This window comes from Puma concolor, chromosome B4 (genome assembly GCF_028749965.1).
Source record: "Puma concolor isolate L17-30 chromosome B4, mPumCon1.1.hap2, whole genome shotgun sequence".
Classification (NCBI taxonomy): Eukaryota; Metazoa; Chordata; class Mammalia; order Carnivora; family Felidae; genus Puma; species Puma concolor.
In genome coordinates, this window is record NC_141673.1 from 96,608,683 (window position 1) to 96,631,925 (window position 23,243).

The 23,243-nt window shown below is 38.5% G+C and overlaps 1 protein-coding gene across 1 annotated transcript in view; it reads right to left on the minus strand.

Annotated features, from left to right (window-relative positions):
- Positions 1-23,243, minus strand: part of CREBL2 (cAMP responsive element binding protein like 2) — a 67,387-nt gene that overhangs the window by 3,966 nt on the left and 40,178 nt on the right. Inside the window, exons 2-3 of the mRNA XM_086714062.1 lie at positions 3,072-3,269; positions 1,515-1,659 (exon numbers count right to left, since the gene is read on the minus strand). Of these exons, the coding sequence (XP_086570188.1) occupies positions 1,515-1,659; positions 3,072-3,269 (343 nt within the window). The remainder of the gene's footprint in view (positions 1-1,514; positions 1,660-3,071; positions 3,270-23,243) is intronic.

The window sequence follows — 23,243 nt, forward strand, 5'->3', positions numbered from 1 at the left end:
TGAAAAAAACAACCTACAGAATGGGATAAGGTCTAGAATCCGGGAAAAATATAAACTCCTACAACTCAACAACAAAATGAAAAACAACTCAATTAAAACTTAGGGAAGGGACTTAGACATTCCTTCAAAGAAGATATACAAATGGCCAACAAGCATATGAAGAGATGCTCAACATCATTAGTCTTTAGGGAAATGCCAATCAAAACCACAATCAGATACTACTTCACATCCTAGGATGGAAGGCTATAGTTTTTAAAAATAGAGGGGCACCTAGCTGGCTCAGTCAGTGGAGCATGCGACTTTTGATCTCGGGGTTGTGAGTTCAAGCCCCATTTGGGTGTAGAGATTACTTAAAAATAAATTTTTTTTAAATAAGGGAAAATAAAAAGAGTTAGCAAGATGTACAGAAATGGGAAGCTTCATATGCTGCTGGTGGGAACGCAAAATATATCAGCCACTGTGGAGAACAATTTGTGGTTCCCTTAAAAGTTAAATATAAAATTACCAGAAGACTCAGCAATTCCACTTCTAGGTATATAACCAAGAGAATTGAAAACAAGTACTCAAACACATACTTGTACACTCATGTTTCATATCATACTGTTCGGGAGAAACAAGCATCAACAGATGAATGAACAAATAAATTGTGGTACACATACCTAGCAGAACATTATACAGCCATAACATGGAATAAAGTACTAATATATGCTACAGTGTGGATGAACCTTGAAAATATACTAGGTGAAAACAGCCAGACACAAAAAGTCACATATTGTATGTTTCCATTTGGATGAAATATCCAGAATAGGTAAATCCATAGAGACAAGTTGCCAAGGGCTGGAGGGAGGGAGTAAGAACAAGTAACTACCTAATGAGTTCAGGGTTTTCTTCTGGGGTGATAAAATGTTTTATAACTAGATAGAAGTGGTGGTTGTACAACACTGATTGTACTAAATGCCTCTGAATTATTACTTTAAAATGGTTAATTTTATGAATTTCATATGAATTTCACCATAATGAAAAAAAAAACCCTGCAATGATGGGCTCCTGTACTAGATACAGCCTGGACTAGGTGAAGACAGGTTTTTCCCATTATAGCTGTGTGACCCTGGGCGTCTTAACCAACCCCTCTGCTATTTCTTCATCTACAAAATAAAAAGTGTCATTCCTTAACACAATTATTGGAGGAAAAACGTAAGATAAATATAAGTGAAAGGATTCTTTAGGCTGTAAATCAAAATACAAATAAAATTCTTATTAACAATAACTAGAATGTATACTCCCATTTATGGACTAAGTTTACTTTAAAAATTTTCCATACATTTTTCAGTTGCTGTTCATCGAGCCCATGTAAAATTCATCTCAATATTTAGAATCTAACACCATTTCACTTGCTTATTAGTATATTACAAATGACATCAACATTTTATTTAATGACATAAGGAAAGTGGTCAATGGAAACCCTACCTTAAAACACTCCTCTAAATATAAACTCTCCCACTCATGGTACTCACAGGAATTGCTGTTAGCATCTGTCTTCCCAGCTTTCATGTGCCTGCTTGAGTTCTGCTGAGATTTGCTCTGCTCTTCTCCAGTGAGTAGGGCCTTTATTTCAGAAGGGATTTTTCCTTGGTCCATTGCCATGCACCACTGCTTGTACTGAAATATGTAAAATATATTTAAGTAAAATTTTACTAGTCAGAGTTCAGGAACCAGGGGTGGAAATCCCAGACAGAAAACTCCCATAACTAGAGGTCACACTGGCTGGTGGGAATCCTATCCCTCCACTGTATTTCCTGTTTATAACCTAGGACATGTATGAGGCCTGCCATCTTTCAGAAGAGGGTAGGAAACTGCTGCTGAATCTTCTAGTGATAAACTGTGGGTAGTGCTCAGATTAAGAAGGCCCTTCTGGGGAGGTGCCTGAGTGGCTCAGTTGGTTGAGCATCCAACTCTTGATTTCGGCTCAAGTCATGATCTGGCTGTTTTGTGGGTTTAAGCCCTGCATTGGGCTCTGTGCTGTGTGTGAAGCCTTGGAATTCTGCTCTCTCTGCCCCTCTGCTACTTACACTCTCTTGCTCTCAAAGTAAATAAACTTAAAAAAAAAAGAAGGCTCCTCTGGTTAAAAGATTCTCTCTTCCTAGTGTGCCACTAATTAGAATTCATCTCTTTTTGCTGTCACGTTATCATTTCTACTCCTAAAATAAATAATTTTATAATTTCCCTTCTCTTTCATAAACATTCACTAAACATCTGCTTTCTGCCAGACTGTGTAGTATGGACTTTGACGTATACAAAGATCAGTCAGTTCAAAGATCATGCCCTCAAGTAGCTTCCACTGCAGAAGGTAAGAAATAACTTGCAGCAGGAGTCAAATTCAATATATATATTTTTAAATCTATTCAATAGTGTTTATCTGGACTCTCTTCAGACCCCAACCTTATTTTCTTACCATTCAAAATGCTGAGGTCCTAGTTTTGTGATGATCATAGTAGTATTCTCTCTCGTCTCCAACCTGTCACCTCCTCCCCTGAGCTTATAGTGAGATTTCTATTCTCTTTTACATTTCTACAGCCACCACCCAAAGTCTGGATGAATAAATGACCAAAACATGACAAATAAATAAATCAATATGCTGAAACACAAATGGTATATATACTATGCATATTGTTACATATTGTTATATTGCTTTTTCCACTTAGCAATATATTGTAAATGCCTTTCTGCATTAGTAAATATACATGTGCATTGTGATTTTTACTGCCTGCAAAGTAGTCCAATTTATGAATGCAGTATAATTTAACTAATCCCCTATTATTGTACATTTGTGTTATTTTCCATTTTTTTCCTTCAAAAACAATCCCTCAGTGAAATAGTCAGTCACATTCTGCTCCCACAAGCTACTATGCAAAACTGCTTCCTTGCTTACGTCTTGGCTAACAGACTAATACTCTTTCCCATATTTGTCAAACACATACGTGAAAATTGGTACCTTCATATTTTAATATATATTTCTTTGACTACTAAGCTTAGGTTGATTTTTTCAGGTGTTTACTGGCAGACTTTCTTACCATTTCCAGTTCCTCTCTGAGGGCACATATGGCTCTTTCCCGACTGGATACCAACTCTTCCAAATACTGGTATCTTAGTTTTTTCCTGGCCCGGCATTCTCTTGCACTCTGCCGGCTCCTCTCAAGTTTTGCCTTCAAGTCAATTTTGGCTGGCTTCCGACCACGTTTGCCGGGCTTCTTAACTTTACCTCCAACCACCTTTGCCAAGAGAGAGAAGAAATGGTTTTTTTCTCTCAGTTCTGTTTCTAGGAAAGTGACTATGGCTGCAAATTAGCAAGGAAAACATTTACAAATAATAAATGAAGCCTATGAAACTAAGAAAGCATAATCCCATGACATGCCTCATGAGTCTTTGCTTCATGTTATTGTTTTCTTTCTGATACTTCTAATACTATGAGTGTGAGAGAAGAAATTCTGTAAGTTTTCATTATTTCTTCAATGATAAATTTTAAGTCATTTAACAGTAAATTCTATGAACCATGTATGGCTAGATGCTACAATCTAAAAGATGGCCACTGAATATTGTGTTCACAAAGAATTTCTGACTTGTGAAAATAATAGGTAGAAAAATCAATATTTAAAATTATAGGGGTGCCTGGATGGCTCAGTTGGTTAAGCATCTGACTTCGGCTTGGGTCATGATCTCACAGTTTGAGAGCTCGAGCCCCATGTCGGGCTCTGTGCTGACAGCTCAGAGTCTGGAGCCTGCTTCAGGTTCTCTCTCTCTCTCTCTCTCTCTCTCTCCCTGCTCCTCCCCCATTCACGCTCTGTCTCTCTCTCTCTCAAAAATAAATAAACATTAAAAAAAAAGATTTAAAAATTTTAAGTTCAGTGTAATCTCAACCTTATAAAACACATAGAAGAAAGGATGTTTATTAAAAATTCAATGAGGATTTCTTTGACAGCTTTCTCTCGTCTATATTTTTTATTATTTCTAAATGTTTATAGTTAGAAAAAAACATAAAATTTGTACAAAAATTGTGTGTGCATATATATATACGTTTCATATATATATATATATAAATGTATCCTAAGAAATTTGGCTATGAATTCCCTCTTCAACATTGATGAGCCCAAAGGAACACACAGAAGTCCCTGACATCTTCAGGATAATTCTCTCCTGATTTTAGAAGCCTGTAATTATAACCTTAGACTGTCTCAGGAGATTTCAACTTGCTCCCACTGGTCATAAGACATCTTTTCAATATTTCTATTCATTTACCTGCACAGGCACAATTTTTTTGGTGACTAGCAAAGTAATTTAATCTTCTTCATTGTTTAGCTTTGGAACCTCCCCAAGTTCTTACACAAGATGTAACTATGAGGTAAATGTGATGATTTTTTAAATACACGAACCTGAACTTGTACATCAAATAAATTTTCTTTAAAGCAATTACCTTGAAAGGGGTTACATTTATTCCAAAGAACAAGCTTTTTGGGAAAGTGCTTTTAGAGCTAGTTTCTTACAAGCTACAATACAGTCGAGTCGGCCTCAGATTATCTACTTTATCTGACAAAATTCTGAATTATGTCTAGTTCTTTCTGAAAACTACCCTCAGAAAATAAAAATGACATAACTTCAGTATTCTGAAAGGAATACTGCTGAGGAATACTGCTGAGGCTTTAAAGGCAATTATAAAAGAGAAGATGCAAAACTCAAATACTGACAAATCATTGGAATAAAGTAGGGGCGCCTGGGTGGCTCAGTTGGTTAAGCATCTGACTTCAGTTTGGGTCATGATCTCACAGTTCATGAGTTCAAGCCCCGCGATGGGCTCTGTGCTGACAGCATGGAGCCTAGACCCTGCTTCGGATTCTGTCTCCCTCTCTTTGCCCCTCCCCTGCTCGTTTTCTCTCTCTCTCTCTCTCTCTCTCTCTCTCTCTCTCTCTCTCTCTCAAAATAAATGAACTTAAGAAAAAAAAAAACTCTTAAAAAAAAAAAAGTAGAAGCATTCCCAGTAACAAAACTCAAACTCAATATTCATGTGGGTATAAAAACTCTCATTTGCTTGTTTGTTGCGATCACTATTAATATCACACATGAACAATGCCCAATACCCTATAAAGATCAGATCATTACTAAGTATAATGGTTAGGTTGAAAGCCAAACTGTAAATATGAATGAACCACATTGACTAGACCCTGTGTCATATAACATGATGGCCAACCACTGCATCAAGCATTTTATTTTATTTATTTTTTTTTTTTTCAACATTTATTTATTTTTGGGACAGAGAGAGAGCATGAACGGGGGAGGGGCAGAGAGAGAGGGAGACACAGAATCGGAAACAGGCTCCAGGCTCTGAGCCATCAGCCCAGAGCCCGACGCGGGGCTCGAACTCACGGACCGCGAGATCGTGACCTGGCTGAAGTCGGACGCTTAACCGACTGCGCCACCCAGGCGCCCCATGCATCAAGCATTTTATAAGGCAGCTCTGAAATGAGACTGAATTCTCTAAGACTCTGGGGAAAAAACTTTCTTTTCCACCACTCTTGTAAAGCTAGCTGCTTCAGTATTCCCAAATTAGTTTCAACTTTTCAAAAACAGATCTTTTAAGCTTTTTATATTATACACCATGTTTTTATTCCAACATAATAATATACACCTCAGGAAACTGCACAATTTTAATAAAATATTTTGAAATCATCCTACATTAAAACAAAGTATATTTGCTATTGCTACAGTTTTTAAAAAGCAATATATTTACAGCATAAACTCGAGTCTACAGAGACATAAATGATAATCATATCTATTCTTTATGTAGTAAAGTGAATCATCAATCATACAACACTGTAATCTAATACCTCGAATATTGCTGTTTTTAATTAATTCAGGAGAGGCTGCCTTTGAGAAGCCAGCAAGAGGACACAGTGTACTTAAGAGACTTCAATGATTTTTGAAACAAACTGAGCATGGTCATAAAAATCAAACAAAATTTATATCCTTTTGTTTAGTTTTCATGATAGTAAAATTATTTCACTACCTTTTTTTAAATTAGAAAGCAGAGTAAATGAATCCAGGGTTCCTGTATTTTATGTCACCTCCTATAAAATTACGTTAAAACCATATGTTTAATTTTTCCTCAATGGTAGACTGAATTTTTAGCTTTTGGTGTCAGCTAAAATCTGATTAGTATACCAGTTTTCAAGAGAGGTACATTGCAGGATTACTGTAAGTCTTAAGTATAAAAGCACCAGGTAAAGAAAAAGGTATTATACAAATGTGGGTTAGTAGACTACTTGCCTTAACAACTGAACTGCATATAGTCATAAGCCATAATGATTAGGGGAAGCTTAGGAGAAGTTAGTGAAAGGAACCAGAAACTAAAACTGAAATCAGTCTCACAAATTCCTTAAATATCTCTGGCCAAAAATCATTCTTACCAATTTTCATTAAATTTTCACAAACTCAGTGACAACCATATTGTCCCTTTGCTCTCCTATTTCTTCTGTGAGGAAGCACATTAATGTTGCTAAGTAAAAGTACTGATTTTTATGCACCAACACAAACTCCAAAGAAAACTATGAAAATAATATAAGATTTAGCTTTTTCTATTCTAGTCTTATTTCTATTGACATAGAGCCACATGAAAATATAAATAGCTGTCTTTAAAACAGTGGAACCTTGGGGCGCCTGGGTGGCGCAGTCGGTTAAGCGTCCGACTTCAGCCAGGTCACGATCTCGCAGTCCGTGAGTTCGAGCCCCGCGTCGGGCTCTGGGCTGATGGCTCAGAGCCTGGAGCCTCTTTCCGATTCTGTGTCTCCCTCTCTCTCTGCCCCTCCCCCGCTCACACTCTGTCTCTCTGTCTTTCAAAAATAAATAAACATTAAAAAAAAAAAAAAAAAAAACAGTGGAACGTCTTTATCCATTACCCATTTTACTCCTTTTTCCTCCCCCAAACACATTTGTGAGCTGGAAATAGGAAGCCCCAAGGGAAACACTCAGAAAGTCTGTCTCCCTAGCTCTCATATAAAGAAACTTGCCAGCCATTGATTTTTTCCTTACTCTCCAGAGAATTTATTACACAAAGGTAAAATAGTAGAGATGCTAGATTTTAATAGGGCTTTTGCAATACCACATCTGTCTTCATTATTATGTTTAAAATGTTCAAGTCTGTTTATTATAAGCAAGTAAGAGTGAAGGTCCTACTTTTCTGTTAACTACCTGTTTTTTTATAAACACTTTCTCCATTGAGACAAGCTAAAACTGGATGTTCTGATTTTTAGAAAGTAAGCACCAGGGACTGTCATATAATTCTTAGTACACAGCAATAACTATCTAATAAATATGGCAGATAAAAAGACAAAAGACATTCCTAAGTAACTAATGGGTCAAAGAAGAGATCACAAGGGAAATTAGAAAACTGCTTTGAAATGAAAAGAAAACACAACACACCAAAACTTTATGAGATGCAGCTAAAGCAGTGCTCAGAGGGAGCTGTAAATGCTTAAACTAAAAAGAAGATTTGAAATCAATAACCTAATTTTCCACCTTAAGAAACTCGAAAATGAAGAACAAATTAAATCCCAAGCAAGCTGATGGAAGGAAATAACAAGTATCAAAGCAGACATAAATAAAATAGAGGTTGGTAAAACAATAGAGAAAATCAATGAAACCAAAAGTTTCAAAAAAATCAACAAAATCAACAAACCTTTGGCTAGACTGGCCAAGAGAAAACATTCAAAATACTAAAGTCAAGATGAGGGGCGCCTGGGTGGCTCAGGCATCCGACTCGATTTTGGCTCGGGTCATGATCTTGGGGTTGTGGGATTCAAGCCCTGTGTTGGGCTCCGTGCTGTTAGTGTGGAGCTTGCTTGGGATTCTTTCTCTCCCCCTTTCTCCTGCCCTCTGCTGCTTGTGCTTATACTCTTTCTCTCAAAATAAATAAACTTAAAAATAAAAAGACTGGGTTAAAAAAAAAAAAAAGACTGAAAGAGACATCATCCCTATCAACTTTACAGAAATAGAAATGGTTACATGAGATACTATGAAAAATTATATGCCAAAAACAAGATAACCTAGAAGAAATGGACAAATTTCTAGAAAGACACAAAGTAGCAAAACTGACTCAAGATAAAATAGAAAATCTGAATAGACCTATAACAAATAAAGAGATTGAATTAGTAACAACAACAACAACAAATTCCCACAAAGAAAAGTCCAAGTCACTTCACTGGTGAATTCTACTAAACATTTAAAGAATTAACACTAGGGGCGCCTGGGTGGCGCAGTCGGTTAAGCGTCCGGCTTCAGCCAGGTCACGATCTCGGGGTCCGTGAGTTCGAGCCCCGTGTCGGGCTCTGGGCTGATGGCTCAGAGCCTGGAGCCTGTTTCCGATTCTGTGTCTCCCTCTCTCTCTGCCCCTCCCCCGTTCATGCTCTGTCTCTCTCTGTCCCAAAAAAAATAAATAAATGTTGAAAAAAAAAAAAAAAAAAAGAAAAAAAAAATAAAGAATTAACACTAAATTTGTATAAACTCTTCCAAAAAACAGAAGAGAAAACAACATGTCCCAATTCATTCTATGAAGCCATTATTAGCTTGATATCAAAACCAAAGATACCATAAGAAAACTACAGACCAATATGTTTTCCGAATATAGGTGCAAATATCCTCAACAAAATGCTAGCAGATTGAATCTAACAACATATAAAGAGGATTTACACCATAGCTATGTGCAACTTATCACAGGAATAAAGGTAGGTGTAACAACCCAAAAATCAAATACTGTAATAATAGATCATCTCAAAAGAAAAAAAGGGCCAAAGTTACATTTTCTTCTCAAAAGACTCAGAAAAAGCACCTGACAAAATCTAACACCCTCATATGATAAAAAAAACAAAAAACAAAAAACCACTCAACAACCTGAATAAAGGGAACCTCTTCAACCTGATAAAGGGTATCTATGAAACACCCACAGCTAATATCACACTTAAAGGTAAAATATTGAAAGCTTTCCCCCCAAAGATCAGGAAAAAGACAAGGACCTTGCCTTCTCTCATTACTTCTATTCAACACTGTATTGTATTAGAGGATCTAGCCACAGCAATTAGGCAAGAAAAAGAAAGAAAAGTCATTCATACTGGAAGGGAAAAAGTAAAACTACTTTTACTTGAGGATGGTATGATCTTGTATGTAGAAAATCCTAAGGAATCCACAAAAAACTATTAGTGCTGATAAATGAGTTGAGCAAGGTTGCAAGAGACAAGATCTATAAACAAAAATTAGCTCTGAACAATGAACAATCTGAAATGAAATCATAAAGACATTCATTGAGAACAGCATAAAAACATACCATTTAGAACAACATTTTAGGAACACCTGAGTGGCTCAGTCAGTTAAGCATCTGACTCTTGATGTCGGCTCAGGTCATGATCTCACTGTTCATGAGATCAAGCCCCAGGTCAAGTCGGGCTCTATACAAACAATGCGGAGTCTACTTGAGATTATCTCTCCTTCTCTCTCTGCCCCTCCCCTGCTTGCTCTCTAAATAAACATTTAAAAAAGGAACAGCATTTTATTGAGGGTATTTGCATCTATATTCAGAGAACATATTGGTCTACAGTTTTCTTATGGTATCTCTGGTTTTGATACATGCTATAATATTGGCCTCATAGAATGACTTAGCAATAATTTAACAAAAAAAAAAACCCCTGCAAACCGTATGCACTGAAAACCACAAAACATCATTATAAGAAACTAAAGATCTAATAAAAAGAAAGACATTCCATATTCATGGATTGAAAGACTTAATATTGTTAAGATGACAATATTCCCCCAAATTGATCTGCAAATTCAACAAAATCCCAGCTGGGGTTGCCTGGCTGGTTCAGTTGGTAGAACATTTGACTCTTGATCTTGGGGTCATGAGTTTGATCCCCATAGTGGATGTAGAGATTACTTTAAAAAATACCAGCTGCCTTTTTGCATAAATTGACAAGATAATTAAAAAAATTATATGGTAATAGAGGGACCCCAAATAGCCAAACAATTTTAAAAAACAAAAAGGTGGAGGGCTTGACTTACTGATTTCAAAATTTATTAGAAAGCTACAATAATCAAGATAATGTGGACTGGCACAAGGGTAGACACACATATCAAATGAAAAAGAATTGAGAATCTGGAAATAAACCTTAGATTTATGGTCAACTGATTTTCAGTAAGGTGCCACAACAATAGAGAAACGGGAAAAGAACAGTCTTTTCAATAAATGGTGCTGGGACAACTGAATATCTGCAAGCAAAAAGAATTAAGTTGGACTCCTACAACATGCCATATACAAAAATTAACTCAAAATAGAACAAAGGCCTAAATGTAAGAGCCACAATAACTCTTTTTTTTTTAATTTTTTTTTTCAACGTTTATTTATTTTTGGGACAGAGAGAGACAGAGCATGAACGGGGGAGGGGCAGAGAGAGGGAGACACAGAATCTGAAACAGACTCCAGGCTTTAAGCTGTCAGCACAGAGCCCGACGCGGGGCTCGAACCCCCGGACCGCGAGATCGTGACCTGGCTGAAGTCGGACGCTTAACCGACTGCGCCACTCAGGCGCCCCATAGCCACAATAACTCTTAAAGGAAAACATAGAGATAAATCTTGTGACCTTGGATTAGGCCACAGTTTCTTAGATATGACACCACAAGCATACTCAACAAAAGAAAAAAATTGGACTTCAAAATTAAAAATTTTGTGCTTCAGGGGCGCCTGGGTGGCTCAGTTGGTTAAGCATCCCACTTTGGTTCAAGTCATGATTTCACAGTTGGCATGTTCATGCCCCATGTCAGGCTCTGTGCTGTTAGCTCAGAGCCTGAAGCCTGCTTCAGATTCTGTGTCTCCCTCTCTCTGCCCCTCACCCACTCATGCTCTCTGTCTCTCAAAAATAAATAAACATTAAAAAAAATTTTTTTTATGCTTCAAAGAACACCATTAAGGTCAACACATAGAATGGGAGAAAATAATTGTAAGTCATATGTATGATAAGGTATTTGTATCCAGAATATACAAAGAACACCTACAATTCAACAAAAAGATAAACTGTCCAATTAAAGTGTAGGCAAAGTATTTGAATAGACATTTCTCGAAAGAAGACATATAAATGACCAATAAACATATGAAAAACATTCAACATCATTAGTCATTTGGGAAATGTGAATCAAGGCCAAGAGATACCTCTTTATACCCACAAGAATGGTTATATGATAAAAAACAGCCAATAACATGTGGAGATGTGGAGAAATGGAACCCTTATACATTGCTGGTGGGAATATAAAATAGTAGCCACCTTGGAAAACCATTTGCATGTTCCCCAAAATATTAAACCTAGAATTATCATATGACCCAGCAGTTCTGCTCCTAGGTATATCCCCCAAAAGATGAAAACATATGACCACATAAGAATTTGTACAATGCATGTTCATAGTACCGTTTTTCATGATAGCTTTTTAAAAAGTGGAAACAACCCAAATGTCCATCAACTGATGAGTGTATAACAAAATGTGGTGTGTCCATACAATGGAACATTCATTATTCAGACATAAAAAGGAATGAAGTACATGGTTCAACACAGATGAACACTGGAAACATTATGCCAAGTGAAAGAAACCAAACACAAATGGCCTCATACTGTGTGATTCCATGGAGCTAAAATGTCCACAAAAGGGAAATCGGTAAGAGATAAAAAGTAGATTAGTAATTGCTTAGGGCAGGGGAGGAGAGAATGAGGAATGACTGCTAAAGTGTTTCTTTTGTTCTTTTTTAAATTAACATAGTTTGCTTTTCAGAGCTGTTTTAGGTTTAGAAAAAATTAAGCAGAAAGTAGAGAGTTCTCACATATCTCCTCTTTCTCCACTCTCCCAGTGTCCCCTATCATTATTTTTTTGAGAGAGACAGAGAGACAGACAGAGACAGGGGATGAGCAGGGGAAGGGCAGAGAGAGAAGGAGACACAGAATCTGAAGCAGGATCCAGGCTCAGAGCTGTCAGCACAGATCCTATGTGGGGCTCGAACCATGAACTGTGAAATCATGACCTGAGCCAAAGCCAGATGCTTAACTGACTCAGCCATCCAGGCATCCCCCAGTGTCCCCTATTATTAACATCTTGTAGGGGTGCCTGGGTGGCTCAGTTGGTTCAGTGTCCAACTTCGGCTCAGCTCATGATCTCGTGGTTTGTGAGTTCAAGTCCCACATTGGGATGGATCTCTGCTGTCAGCACAGAGCCTGCTTCAGATCCTCAGTACTCCCCCACCCTTCCCCCATTCCCTCTCCCTCTCTCAAAAATAAACATTGAATTAAAAAAAAAATCTTGCATTAGTGTAGTACATTCACTATAACTGATAACTAACGTTGATATGTTATGAATAAATCCATAGTCTACATCACTCTGTGTTGTATGGCTCTCTGGATTTGACAAATGCACATATCATGTATCTGCAATAAAGTATCATACAGAATATTTTCACTGCCCTAAAAATCCCATGTCCCACCCCTTCTTCCTTCCTCCAAAATGCTGGCAACCATTTATCTTTTTACTACCTTTATAGTTTTGCGTTTTCCATAATGTCATATAGTTGGAATCACATGGTAGACAGCCTTTTTAAACTGGCCTCTTTCACTTAGCAATATGCAGGTAAGTTCCGCCATGCCTTTTTGTGGTTTAATAGTTCAGTTCTTTTTATTGCTTAATAACATTACTGGGGTGCCTGGGTGGCTCAGTCGGTGGGGTGTCCAACTTCAGCTCAGGTCATGATCTCACGGTCTGTGAGTCTGAGCCCCACGTTGGGCTCTGTGCTGACAGCTCAGAGGCTGGAGCCTGTTTCTGATTCTGTGTCTCCCTCTTTCTCTCTCCTCCCCCGCTCATGCTCTGTCTCTCTCTTCTCAAAAATAAACATTAAAAAAAAAATTAAAAAAAAACAATATTACATTACATGGATATACCACAGTTTGTTTACAAGGGTTTCTTTTTAAGGTAATGAAAATGTTCTGGGAAGATAGCAGTAACCATTGCACAACTCTGTGAATGTACGGTTGGCCCTTGAACAATGCAAGGGTTAGGAGCACTGATCCCCCAAGCAGTCACAATTCCACACAAAACCTAACTCTTAATAGCCTACTGTTAACTGGAAGCCTTACTAATAACATAGTTAATACATATTTTGTATATTATATGTATCATATACTGTATTATTACAATAAAGTAAGCTAAAGAAAAGAAAATATTATTAACAAAATCACGAGGATGGGGTGCCTGCATGGCTTAGTCACATCTGACTTCAGCTCAGGTCACGATCTCAAGGTTCATAGGTTCGAGCCCCACATCAGGCTCTGTCTGTGCTGACAGCTCAGAGCCTGGAGCCTGATTCAGATTCTGTGTCTCCCTCTCTCTCTCCCCCTCCCCCACTCATGCTCCGTCTCTCTTTCTCTCAAAAAATAAATAAACATTAAACATTTTTTTTAATTAAAAAAAAGAAAATCATAAGGAAAATACATTTATAGCATGGCACTGTATTTATAAAAAACAAATCTGCATGTAAGTGAGCCCACATGTTCAAACCCATGTTGTTCAAGCGTCAACTGTACTAATAAAAATCACAGAATTGTACCCTTTAAAAGGATGAATTTTATGGGATGTGAATTATTTTTCAATAAAGGCATTATCTTAAAAAGACAGCTGTTATTAAAAAAATATGTGAACCTTAAAAAGCGGAAAGAATAATAGAAAAGGAAGAATCAATGTGGCATAGAGACACAAGCTTATGAGGAGAAAGAATATTACAGAGGGGAGGGGTCAAGCATAAGGGTTCTAATTTTGGAGCTTAAAAAGGCTGAGAATTAACATACAACGACTGGATCTAGCCAAGAAGGAGTTCCTGATAATTCTAAATTTAACCATTACAGAGAAAAAATAGAACTTAGCCTGCAAAGGCCTGAGTGTGGATGGCACAGGTTTCCCAGTCAACAGGTTTAACTTTTGTAGAAAGAGGAGCTGCATGCTCTCCAGGGGTTCTTATTAGGAAGGCTCCAGTGTCCAGATTAAACCCTATTCCAAAGATTCTTGGATCATTTTACTTCTAGCTTTTTAGGAGCTAACAACAAACACTTAAACTCAAGGCCAAACTGGAGTATGCAGGAAGAGAGCACTCACCATGGACAAGGCCTTGAGTGAGGCACTCTACCTGTTATCTCATGTTATTTCACACCATTTCAGTGAGGGAAAAGCCATCTTCTTCAGGTAAAGAGGGGAAAATTATTTCCTCGATTCAACAACCATTTACTGAACACCTGCCATGTCCCCAAATTCTGTGAAACTCCAGGAATATTGATATAAGAACATAGGGTCCTAAACTGTAATGTATATAGACTCATAAGACGCAGAAGACATGAAAAAAGCAATAACATAATAAAAGACAGGATATCAGGATATACAGGAGTGATGGTGGTAGAAGGATACATGTATACACACACATACCCACACACAGATATGCACAGTGATCTCTTTTTGTTTTATAGATGGCAACATTTTAGTTCAGAGAATTTGCATCATAGCAACTTGTCACAAGGTAACTCACTATCATAAGCATAACTATTCCCCTCCAGATTTCATGGTAGGACTCATTAACTTGATCACATCATGCCCTGCAAAGGCTCGAAAACTGACAGGTGCTTTATAGGCACTGCTCTATTAATGCCATATATCTTTCATTTACTCCAGCTCACTGTGGCATTAGGCACTTGATGGAGGGTGGTGGTGAGGAGGTTAACTAACAAACTTTCTCATTTTATGCTTCCTTGAAATCTCCCTCTACTATTGTGGCTCTCCATACCCACCAACTGAAGTCATGCCAATCTATTCCTTTATAAAATCTGAGTTAGCGCTTCTTCTCTCCTCCTACTGCCTATATTAGTCAGAGCTCTACTCACAGATTATCACAATAAGTTCTCAGTAGGGCTCCCTACCATCTCTCCTTTTCCACTCCCACCTTCCTAGATAATCCATCCTGCAAAGAGCTACCAAATTAACCTTTCTTTTCAGTTTATTAAAATAACGTTGGTGTATTTTCCTTCATTGTAAAAACGCAGTATCTGATCATTACAGAAAGAACAAACTCCCTTTGGCCATGTCACTCTCCAGCTCAAGAGAAGACCTCTGACTCAGCACTGCTTACTAGGTCACTATATCCAGTATATCACTTTCCTGTGGCTGCTCTAACAATTACCGCAAACTTGGTGGTGATAAAAGCAATAGAAATGTATTCTTTCTGTTTGTTCTACAGGCCAGAGTCTGGAAGGACGGCACTACTTCTGGAGAGCACAGGGGAGAATCCATCCTTGCCTCTTCCAGCTTCTAGGAACTATCAGCATGCCCTCATTTGTGGCCACGTCAATCCAATCTCTGCCTCTGTGGTCACACCGCCTCCATATCTGTCTGCCAAATCTCTCTCAGCCTTACTCTTATGAGGACACCTGTCATTGGATTTAGGCCCCACACATATAATCCAGGATAAATTCTTCCTCTCAAAACCATTAATTTAATCACACTCTCCCCCCCACCCCCACCCCATAAGGTAATATTCACTTTTACCATATAAGGTGATATTCACAGGATCCAGGGATTAGGACACAGATATTTCTTTTCAGGGGCCACTAGTCAGCCCACTATATCCAGGCTCCTGCTAACCAAGGCAATCTTCTCTTTCATTATTCCTCAAAGGGGAATCATATCTAGTCATGCCTCCTTAGGATCTTGCCTCATCCCCTCCATTCCCATCTATTCAATATCACCATTTCTCTAAATGTTCCCTCCACCTCTCTACCATCCAGAATGGCAAATGTTATGCTTTCTTTGGTTAGGGGATCAGCTCTAGCCTTCTTTCTCTGAAGCTCTCCCTGACAATCACCGTCTTCCCATATGTCATTTTTCTTCTCCAGATGTCTGGAACATATACTGAACACACTGAATTTATATGTTATATTGCTTTTTGTTTGTTTGTTTTTTAGTGGCCTCACAGATTTAAGTTCTATCTCCTCCAGGTAACGTGAGCTGCTCGGGCACAAAAGCTGTGTTTTCTGCTTTCCCAATCTCCACTGTATCCAGCCCTGAGACAGGCTAAATTTAAGAGACATTTATTAAAAGACTGATAATTGAATGAATAAATGCAAAGAAAAATTAGGACTATTCAAAACTGACTTAAATCGATGTCATTATCAGGACTGCCAACTTATAGAAGCTATAAAAAAAAGAAAAAGAAAACGAAAAAGAAAAAGAGAAAGAAAAAAAAAAGCTCCCTCATAAGGGATATAAAATCTGAAAAACCAATGAAGAACTCTTAACTATTTTACCACCCTTTTTGCACTTATTTACATCCTAACGCTCTAATTCTTAAGGCAACTCATAAAAGTTTCAAGCTGTTAAGTAAGTCTAAGAGGATTATTGCATGTACATGAAGTGGCAGCAACAGCCCCAGCTAAAGACAAAAAATAGCAAGGGGGTTCACTTCACTCTTTTTAAAACGTAAAGTGAAAAGTTATCTCCAACTGATTAAAGAAAAATAAGATAGATAGGAATGTACCCAGCTACTGCTCTTTACCACTGTAAAGAAAAAACAGGTAGCTGCATTTTCATTTGGTGTTAAGACTCCCGTAACTTCCTTCACAGCTGTGGGTTAGGCCTTTCATTTACCAGATCTTCAGAAACAAAAGTCTAATCACATCTTCCTGCTGCTAAGCTTTCTGCCAGTTTTTCTAGTCAACGGAAGGAGAAAGAAGATAAAGTAGGCCTCTCTGAACTGAGAGTTAACTCCTGCCTCTCCTCTCCCAACACCTATGCCTGTTTGAAGCTAAATATAATACTACATAGATTTCAGCAATGCCTGAAACTGTTACAAACTGACTCACTAGGAGCGGGTCTATACCTAACTGTCTTTGCTTCCCCGCCCACCTCTTTCTCAACCGCTACATTTTCGCTTCTACCCTATCACTCCAGGGAAAATTCTCTTGCTAGGATCATAAATAATCCCCTATTTTCCAAATAGAACGGATACTCCTCCCCAACCCCCCCCCTTTGCTGTTTGACTTTTTTTGTGGCATCTCATATTTAAAAAAATTTTTTTTTCAACGTTTATTTATTTTTGGGACAGAGAGAGACAGAGCATGAACAGGGGAGGGGCAGAGAGAGAGGGAGACACAGAATCGGAAACAGGCTCCAGGCTCCGAGCCATCAGCCCAGAGCCCGACGCGGGGCTCGAACTCACAGACCGTGAGATCGTGACCTGGCTGAAGTCGGACGCTTAACCGACTGCGCCACCCAGGCGCCCCGGCATCTCATATTAAAGTCCCCTCTTTAAAATTTTCTCTTCCCTTAGATACATGGCAGAACTGCCTTCCCCCTTTTTTTTTCTGGTTCTCCTGGATCACTAACCCTCTTTATTTTGCGGAGTTCTGTTCCTCAGCCTCTTCTGATCATTCTAGTCCAGGGTTCTGTCTTTTTAGCTCTCTCTTCTGTCCACATTCTTCATCCTTGAAGGATTTTATGCATGCTACATCAACCACAACCCAAATTACAATAGCCTCAATATGGTCTTCAGCTCAGGCCTTTCTTACGAGCAATCTAAACTGATGAGGGGCCAGAAAGGACTAGCATTTACTGAGAACCCGTGATGTACTAAGTTCTTCTGATATGGGCTCACATATATACAGCTGACTCTTCAACAATGCAAGGGTGATGGGTGCCAACTTCCGAACAGTCAAAAAACCATCTGTAACTTTCACTACCCTGCAAAACTTAACTATTACTAGACTACTGTTGACTGGAAACCTTCTCAATAACATAGTCAATTAACACACATTTTGTATGTCATATGTATTACATATTGTAATCTTACAATAAAGCTAGAGAAAAGAAAATGTTAAGAAAATCATAAGGAAGAGAAAATATATTTACAGTACTATATTTATTTTCTAAAAATCCACGTGTAAGTAGATCTGGGCAGTTTAAACCTATGTTGCTTAAGGGTCAACTGTTCATTTTTTAAGTAAGCTTTACGCCCAACGGTGGGGCTTCAACTCACAGCCCCAAGATCAAGAGTCACATACTCTACCAACTGAGCTAGCCAGGTGCCCCAAAGGTCAACTGTTATTACATTTAATTCTCACAATAATTCATTAAAGTTTTATTAATCCATCCAGTGAAGAAATTCAGTTTGGAACAGATTAAATAATCTGTTCAAAATCATAACAGCTTGAAAGTGGTAGAAATGAGATCTGGTCTTTGGTTATATGCCAAAATCCATGTTCTTCCCTAATCAGACCCTCTGCCTCTAGTCTTATGCTGGTTCCTACATCTTTACCCTAATCCATTCTCCATATAGCCATTAGCATTTTTTTCCTTTAAAAACACAAATCTGATATTGTCACCTCTGCTTTAAAATCCTTTGATGGCTCCCCAACATCTATAGCCTTGGTTTTCAAACTTCGGCAAGCATATGAGCCAGTCAACTGGCGAGCCTAATTAAAATTCAGATTCCCACGCCCTATTCCCAAGATCCTGGGTCAGCAGGTGTTTCTTTATTCCACATTTTGAAAAAATACTGACCAAAATGTGTTAGCTTAACTTGCCAGGCATATCATGATCTGGCCCCAGATTATTTTTCCAACCTTATCTCTGCCTACACCTTTACTTATGCTTTATGCTCTAGCTTAGGAGTCAGCAAACGACAGCGCTGATGGAAAGCAAAGCCCAGCCTATTGACTGTTTTGGTAAATAAAGTTTTATTGGAACACAGCCACACCCAGTCATTAAATCTGCCTATGGTTACTTCTGTGCTAAAATGGCAGAGCTGAGTAACTGCACCAGAGACCACATGGCCAGCAAATAATTACTATCTGACCTTTTACTGAAAAATTTTTAATTCCTGCTCTAACTTCTACCATAGTACTTATTCAGTGCAATATGCTTTATTTAGTACAGGCATCTACTCTTACCGCTCCAAAAGCACTTTACCTCTATTGCCCTTATTTTTTACCTCACTATATTGTAATTATTTTTCTTTCTGTCTGCTTAGCCCACTGAAATGTAAGTTTCCAAGAATAGTTATAAACGTTATCACTTTTGTGTCTCTGTCTAGCACAATGCCTTTACATATTATGTGTCCAACAAATATTTAATGAATTAATGAATAAACAGACTTTTCTGAAAACCTTAGGAGAGTGAATTGTTCTAAATAAGGATATGTAAACTTAGATTTCAGCTGGTTTCTGTAGTATTAAAATTGCTCCTTAGGGTTAAACCATCTTTTGAGGTACCTTAGTTAAATATGCAGGCAGTATAGGGGTGCCTGGGTGGCTCAGTTGTTTAAGCATCCGACTCTTGATTTCAGCTCAGGTCGTGATCTCATGGTTCCTGAATTTGAGCCCCACATGGGGCTCTGTGCTGACAGTGCAGAGCCTGCTTGGGATTCTCTCTCTCTCCCTCTCTGTCCCTCCCCTGCTCGTGCACTCTTTCTCTCTCTGCCTCTGTCTCTCAAAATAAATAAACTTAAACATTTTTTTTTAATCTTAAAAAAATATATGCAGGCAGCCTAGAGAGGAAAGGAAGGTACGTTAAATCTGTCAGAGATTTGTTTAGTAGATGAGCTGGCTCTTCTGTTCTAGTCTCGTGGAAAGCACTGATGAAGAGGACGGAAGAAAAAGCAGAGAATGTCTGAGTTTTGTGGCACTGCTCAAGGAAGGTGGTTCCAACTGTAGCAAAAGATGGATAAAGGGTCAATAGGAGGGATTCAGGGGCCAAAGGACAGGTCCAGGAATGTCAAAGAGATTCTTTGGCCAAGTTAAAATTTTTGTGAGAACCAACACTACTCAGAACTGAATGGAACAGAAGACCTTGTCTTCTTACCTAAGAGGTAAGGAAGGTGTAAGAAAACTCATTTTTAGAAAATCGTGTGTAATACAGGTAGACAGGAAGAACGATGGAGAACAGTATTCATATTAGCATATTGTGGCCAGTGTCTGACCCACTCTCTTGTCAGTCACTCAACTGAAGCTTGGTGCCCTAAACTGTCAGGCAATATAATATGGTAGTCTATTACCAGCTTAGTCTGAGGCAGGAACATATCTAGTCTAGGATATTTCAATTTGTATTAGTCATTCATTCAATAAACATAGAAGTCAAATGTAAAATAAAAAGTAAGAACCTTCTATGATCAAAGCCTCTGAAAATAACATACGTTAATTTTCTTTGTAATTGAATGCAGCAGATCAGGAGGAAGCTTTCATAAAAACAAGCACTTTTTACTAGTAGACATGCAGGTGGGCTCAGGAGACTATCTTTCTCACAATCTGACAGTTAAATGCAGAGTTTAAGTTCATTTCAAGCCCCATCCCATTGCCCTGTCCCATTGGGGGCATAGTTAGGAGCAAAGGGTAGTGTAGGTATACATATAAACATGGCTCCAAATGTTATGCAACAGCGTGCAATTAAGAATTGCTAAAATGAGCATCTCAGGTACCTACTGCACTGTGTCAACTACCAAGGAAGTCACTCCTTGGTAATGATAACATTTTTTGTGCTTACTATATGTCAGACTCTGTATTCAATGCTTTATGACAATGTAGTACCTCTAATCCTCAGCAAAGCCTGTGAAAAAGGTATTGGCCATTTAACAGATAAAATGGAAGCTCAGAAAGGTTAATTAGCCAAGATTTTTCCTTCCCAACTAGCTTAGTAGAGATCTACTCAGTCAGTGTTCGATCTCTGCTACTTAACACTTTCCCAAGCCCCCACTTTTAGATGCCCAATCTATCTCTTGCTTTCTTTTTGCTATTTGCCATTGTCTGTATACTCTGGGTGGCTGGCTCAATAGAACACATGGATTAACAAAGCCTAGGTACGTCAGGGCAATCTCCTTAATGACACTCTGTCCCCACTTCCTTCAGTCACTATTAACAAGTACTCTATGCTGTGTCAGGCACACTGCTAGTCGGTTGAAAGGCAAAGCTGCACTCCCATTCAAATCTGTCCTACTCTGACTCCAGAAAGCTGGAGGGCAGAATGTGGAGAGCTCCTGGCACACTCACTCGTTGCCACTGATGAAAACAACTCAGAATACAGAATCTTTTTAAAGGGAGGTCCTCACATCATCACCGTCTTCTCCTGACCTGCTCATTCAACTACTGTCTCTCTAGAACTGCAGCTCCTGCCCACTTCATCCTCTTCCCGTTCCCCTGGCCTTGCTGTTGGCCAGTCTGTCATCCTTTCTGCCCTCCTGTCACCACAATTCCAGGCCCCAACTCTCACCTTCCCTTATACAGGAAAAAAGGGAACCTGAGACTCCATCACTTAAATATAATGTGAGGGGAAATGTGTTTTGTGTGTAAGTACATGTATATGCTAGGAGGAAAATACAATTTTGCAGGACTGTAACAACTAGAGCACAGAGAAAGGCAGGCCTGGGAGCTGCCAAAGACTTGTTTAAGGGCTGTTTCATACTGCCTGACTGCTGGAAGAGCGGTCCAGTCTTGCTGTACATGGCATTTAAATATTACTCATCCACAACTACGATATGTACTCAAAGTGAAAGTAGTGTATTTACAGAGGCACTATCCATCCAGAGACCTCTGAAGGGATTTCCTTCTGCATGATCATTAAAGATTTAAGAAACTGCTGGTTTCTAAATACTCTCATAAAAACAATCAATTAAAAAGAATGAGAACTGAGTTCGTTTTGCTTCCCTGTGAACCCTATAGGAAATAAATTATGGATAGTCTACCCCCCAAATTTAACTTCACGCTTTTAGGGAAAACAATACAATTTTATACCCTCCACCACAGTTTGCTAGTTTTAGAAATAACTCCTATGTGATTTTATAGGCAAGTCAAATAACTCAAAATCCAATGTATTTTTCTTGGGACTTAATTTGAGATTACCAACGACTTTGAGAAAGTTATCAAATGTTTCAAAGGTCTGAAAAGTAAACTAAAAATTATGTAGAATATACTGTGAGAGCCTCAAATTAAGGAAATTAAAGAACAATGTTATTTTAGCATCCTTAAATAGCTGTAACATTATTTTCTACAAAAGAGAAGGGATACGGTATTCAGATTTACTTTCAAAATCAATACTGAACAGTCAAGCTAGCAAGACTTTTATGGAAAATCATTTTCTAATGTTCCTGGAAAACTTTCAGAACTCCCTCTTTCTGTCTTGGAAATATCACTTCCTATTAGGGTTTGCTACTTCACAAGCAAACTGTTTCTCTAGGTGAGTCTCAATTTCAGAGTACTGCAGTGGGCTTTCCCTTCATTTATCACTTTTCTCAGAGCCTTCTGCAAGAACGGGAAGAGGCGATAATGTAGACTAACACAAACAGCACTGAGAAGCGAGAAGTGTTTTCATTCTAAGGACGGGTGAAACAAAAATGTGACCGCAGCAAAGTGTTACTGGTTAAGTGGAGGGGGACAAGAGCACCCAAACAAAGGAAAAAGCTAGCATGAGCAGTATGCCAGAGCCTGTGGAAAGTAGGACCTCTGAAAGGCAAAGAGAAGGAGTAACTTCTACTTCAAAGACTGGCAAAGTCTAGCAGTCTGAGTCCTTAAAAAAAAAAAAAAAAAAGTCCAATTTCTTAAACATGCCAGAACATCAGTAAGCTGATGAGTAATGAGCTGACCATCCCTATATCTTCATGAAATAAAACTGGACAACACTAATGTGGATAGACAGAAAGACAGGGTATACATAAACTATGTGAATTACCCAATTATGAATAATGCCTGCTAGAATCATAGGGATAAGTGATTTTTTTTTTTTTAATGGCAAAAGACGGATGGAAGTGGAATATTAAGATACATTACCAAGAAGGAATTCACTACTTTTCCTAGAGAAGGCTTTCTAGAGGAGGTTAGATTCTGGACGAATAGCAACAGGAGCTTCGCAGAGTGTTCCAACCAACCACAGGAAAATAGCTCATAGGGGGAGTGAACTGATTATATGAATGGGGCATTGAGTAAGGGAGCCTGAGAGAAGAAAGGGGAACCTTCAAGGGGAATAGGGCTGGTTCAGGGTGCCCTAATTAAGGTCTCCACACCGGAGAAAGTGTGGGAGAGGGCCGGGGAAGGCAAAAAGAGAAAACACGGTAGTTTCTTCACTTATCTCGCTAGGCAAGTCAAGGACTAGGGTTTGCGCTA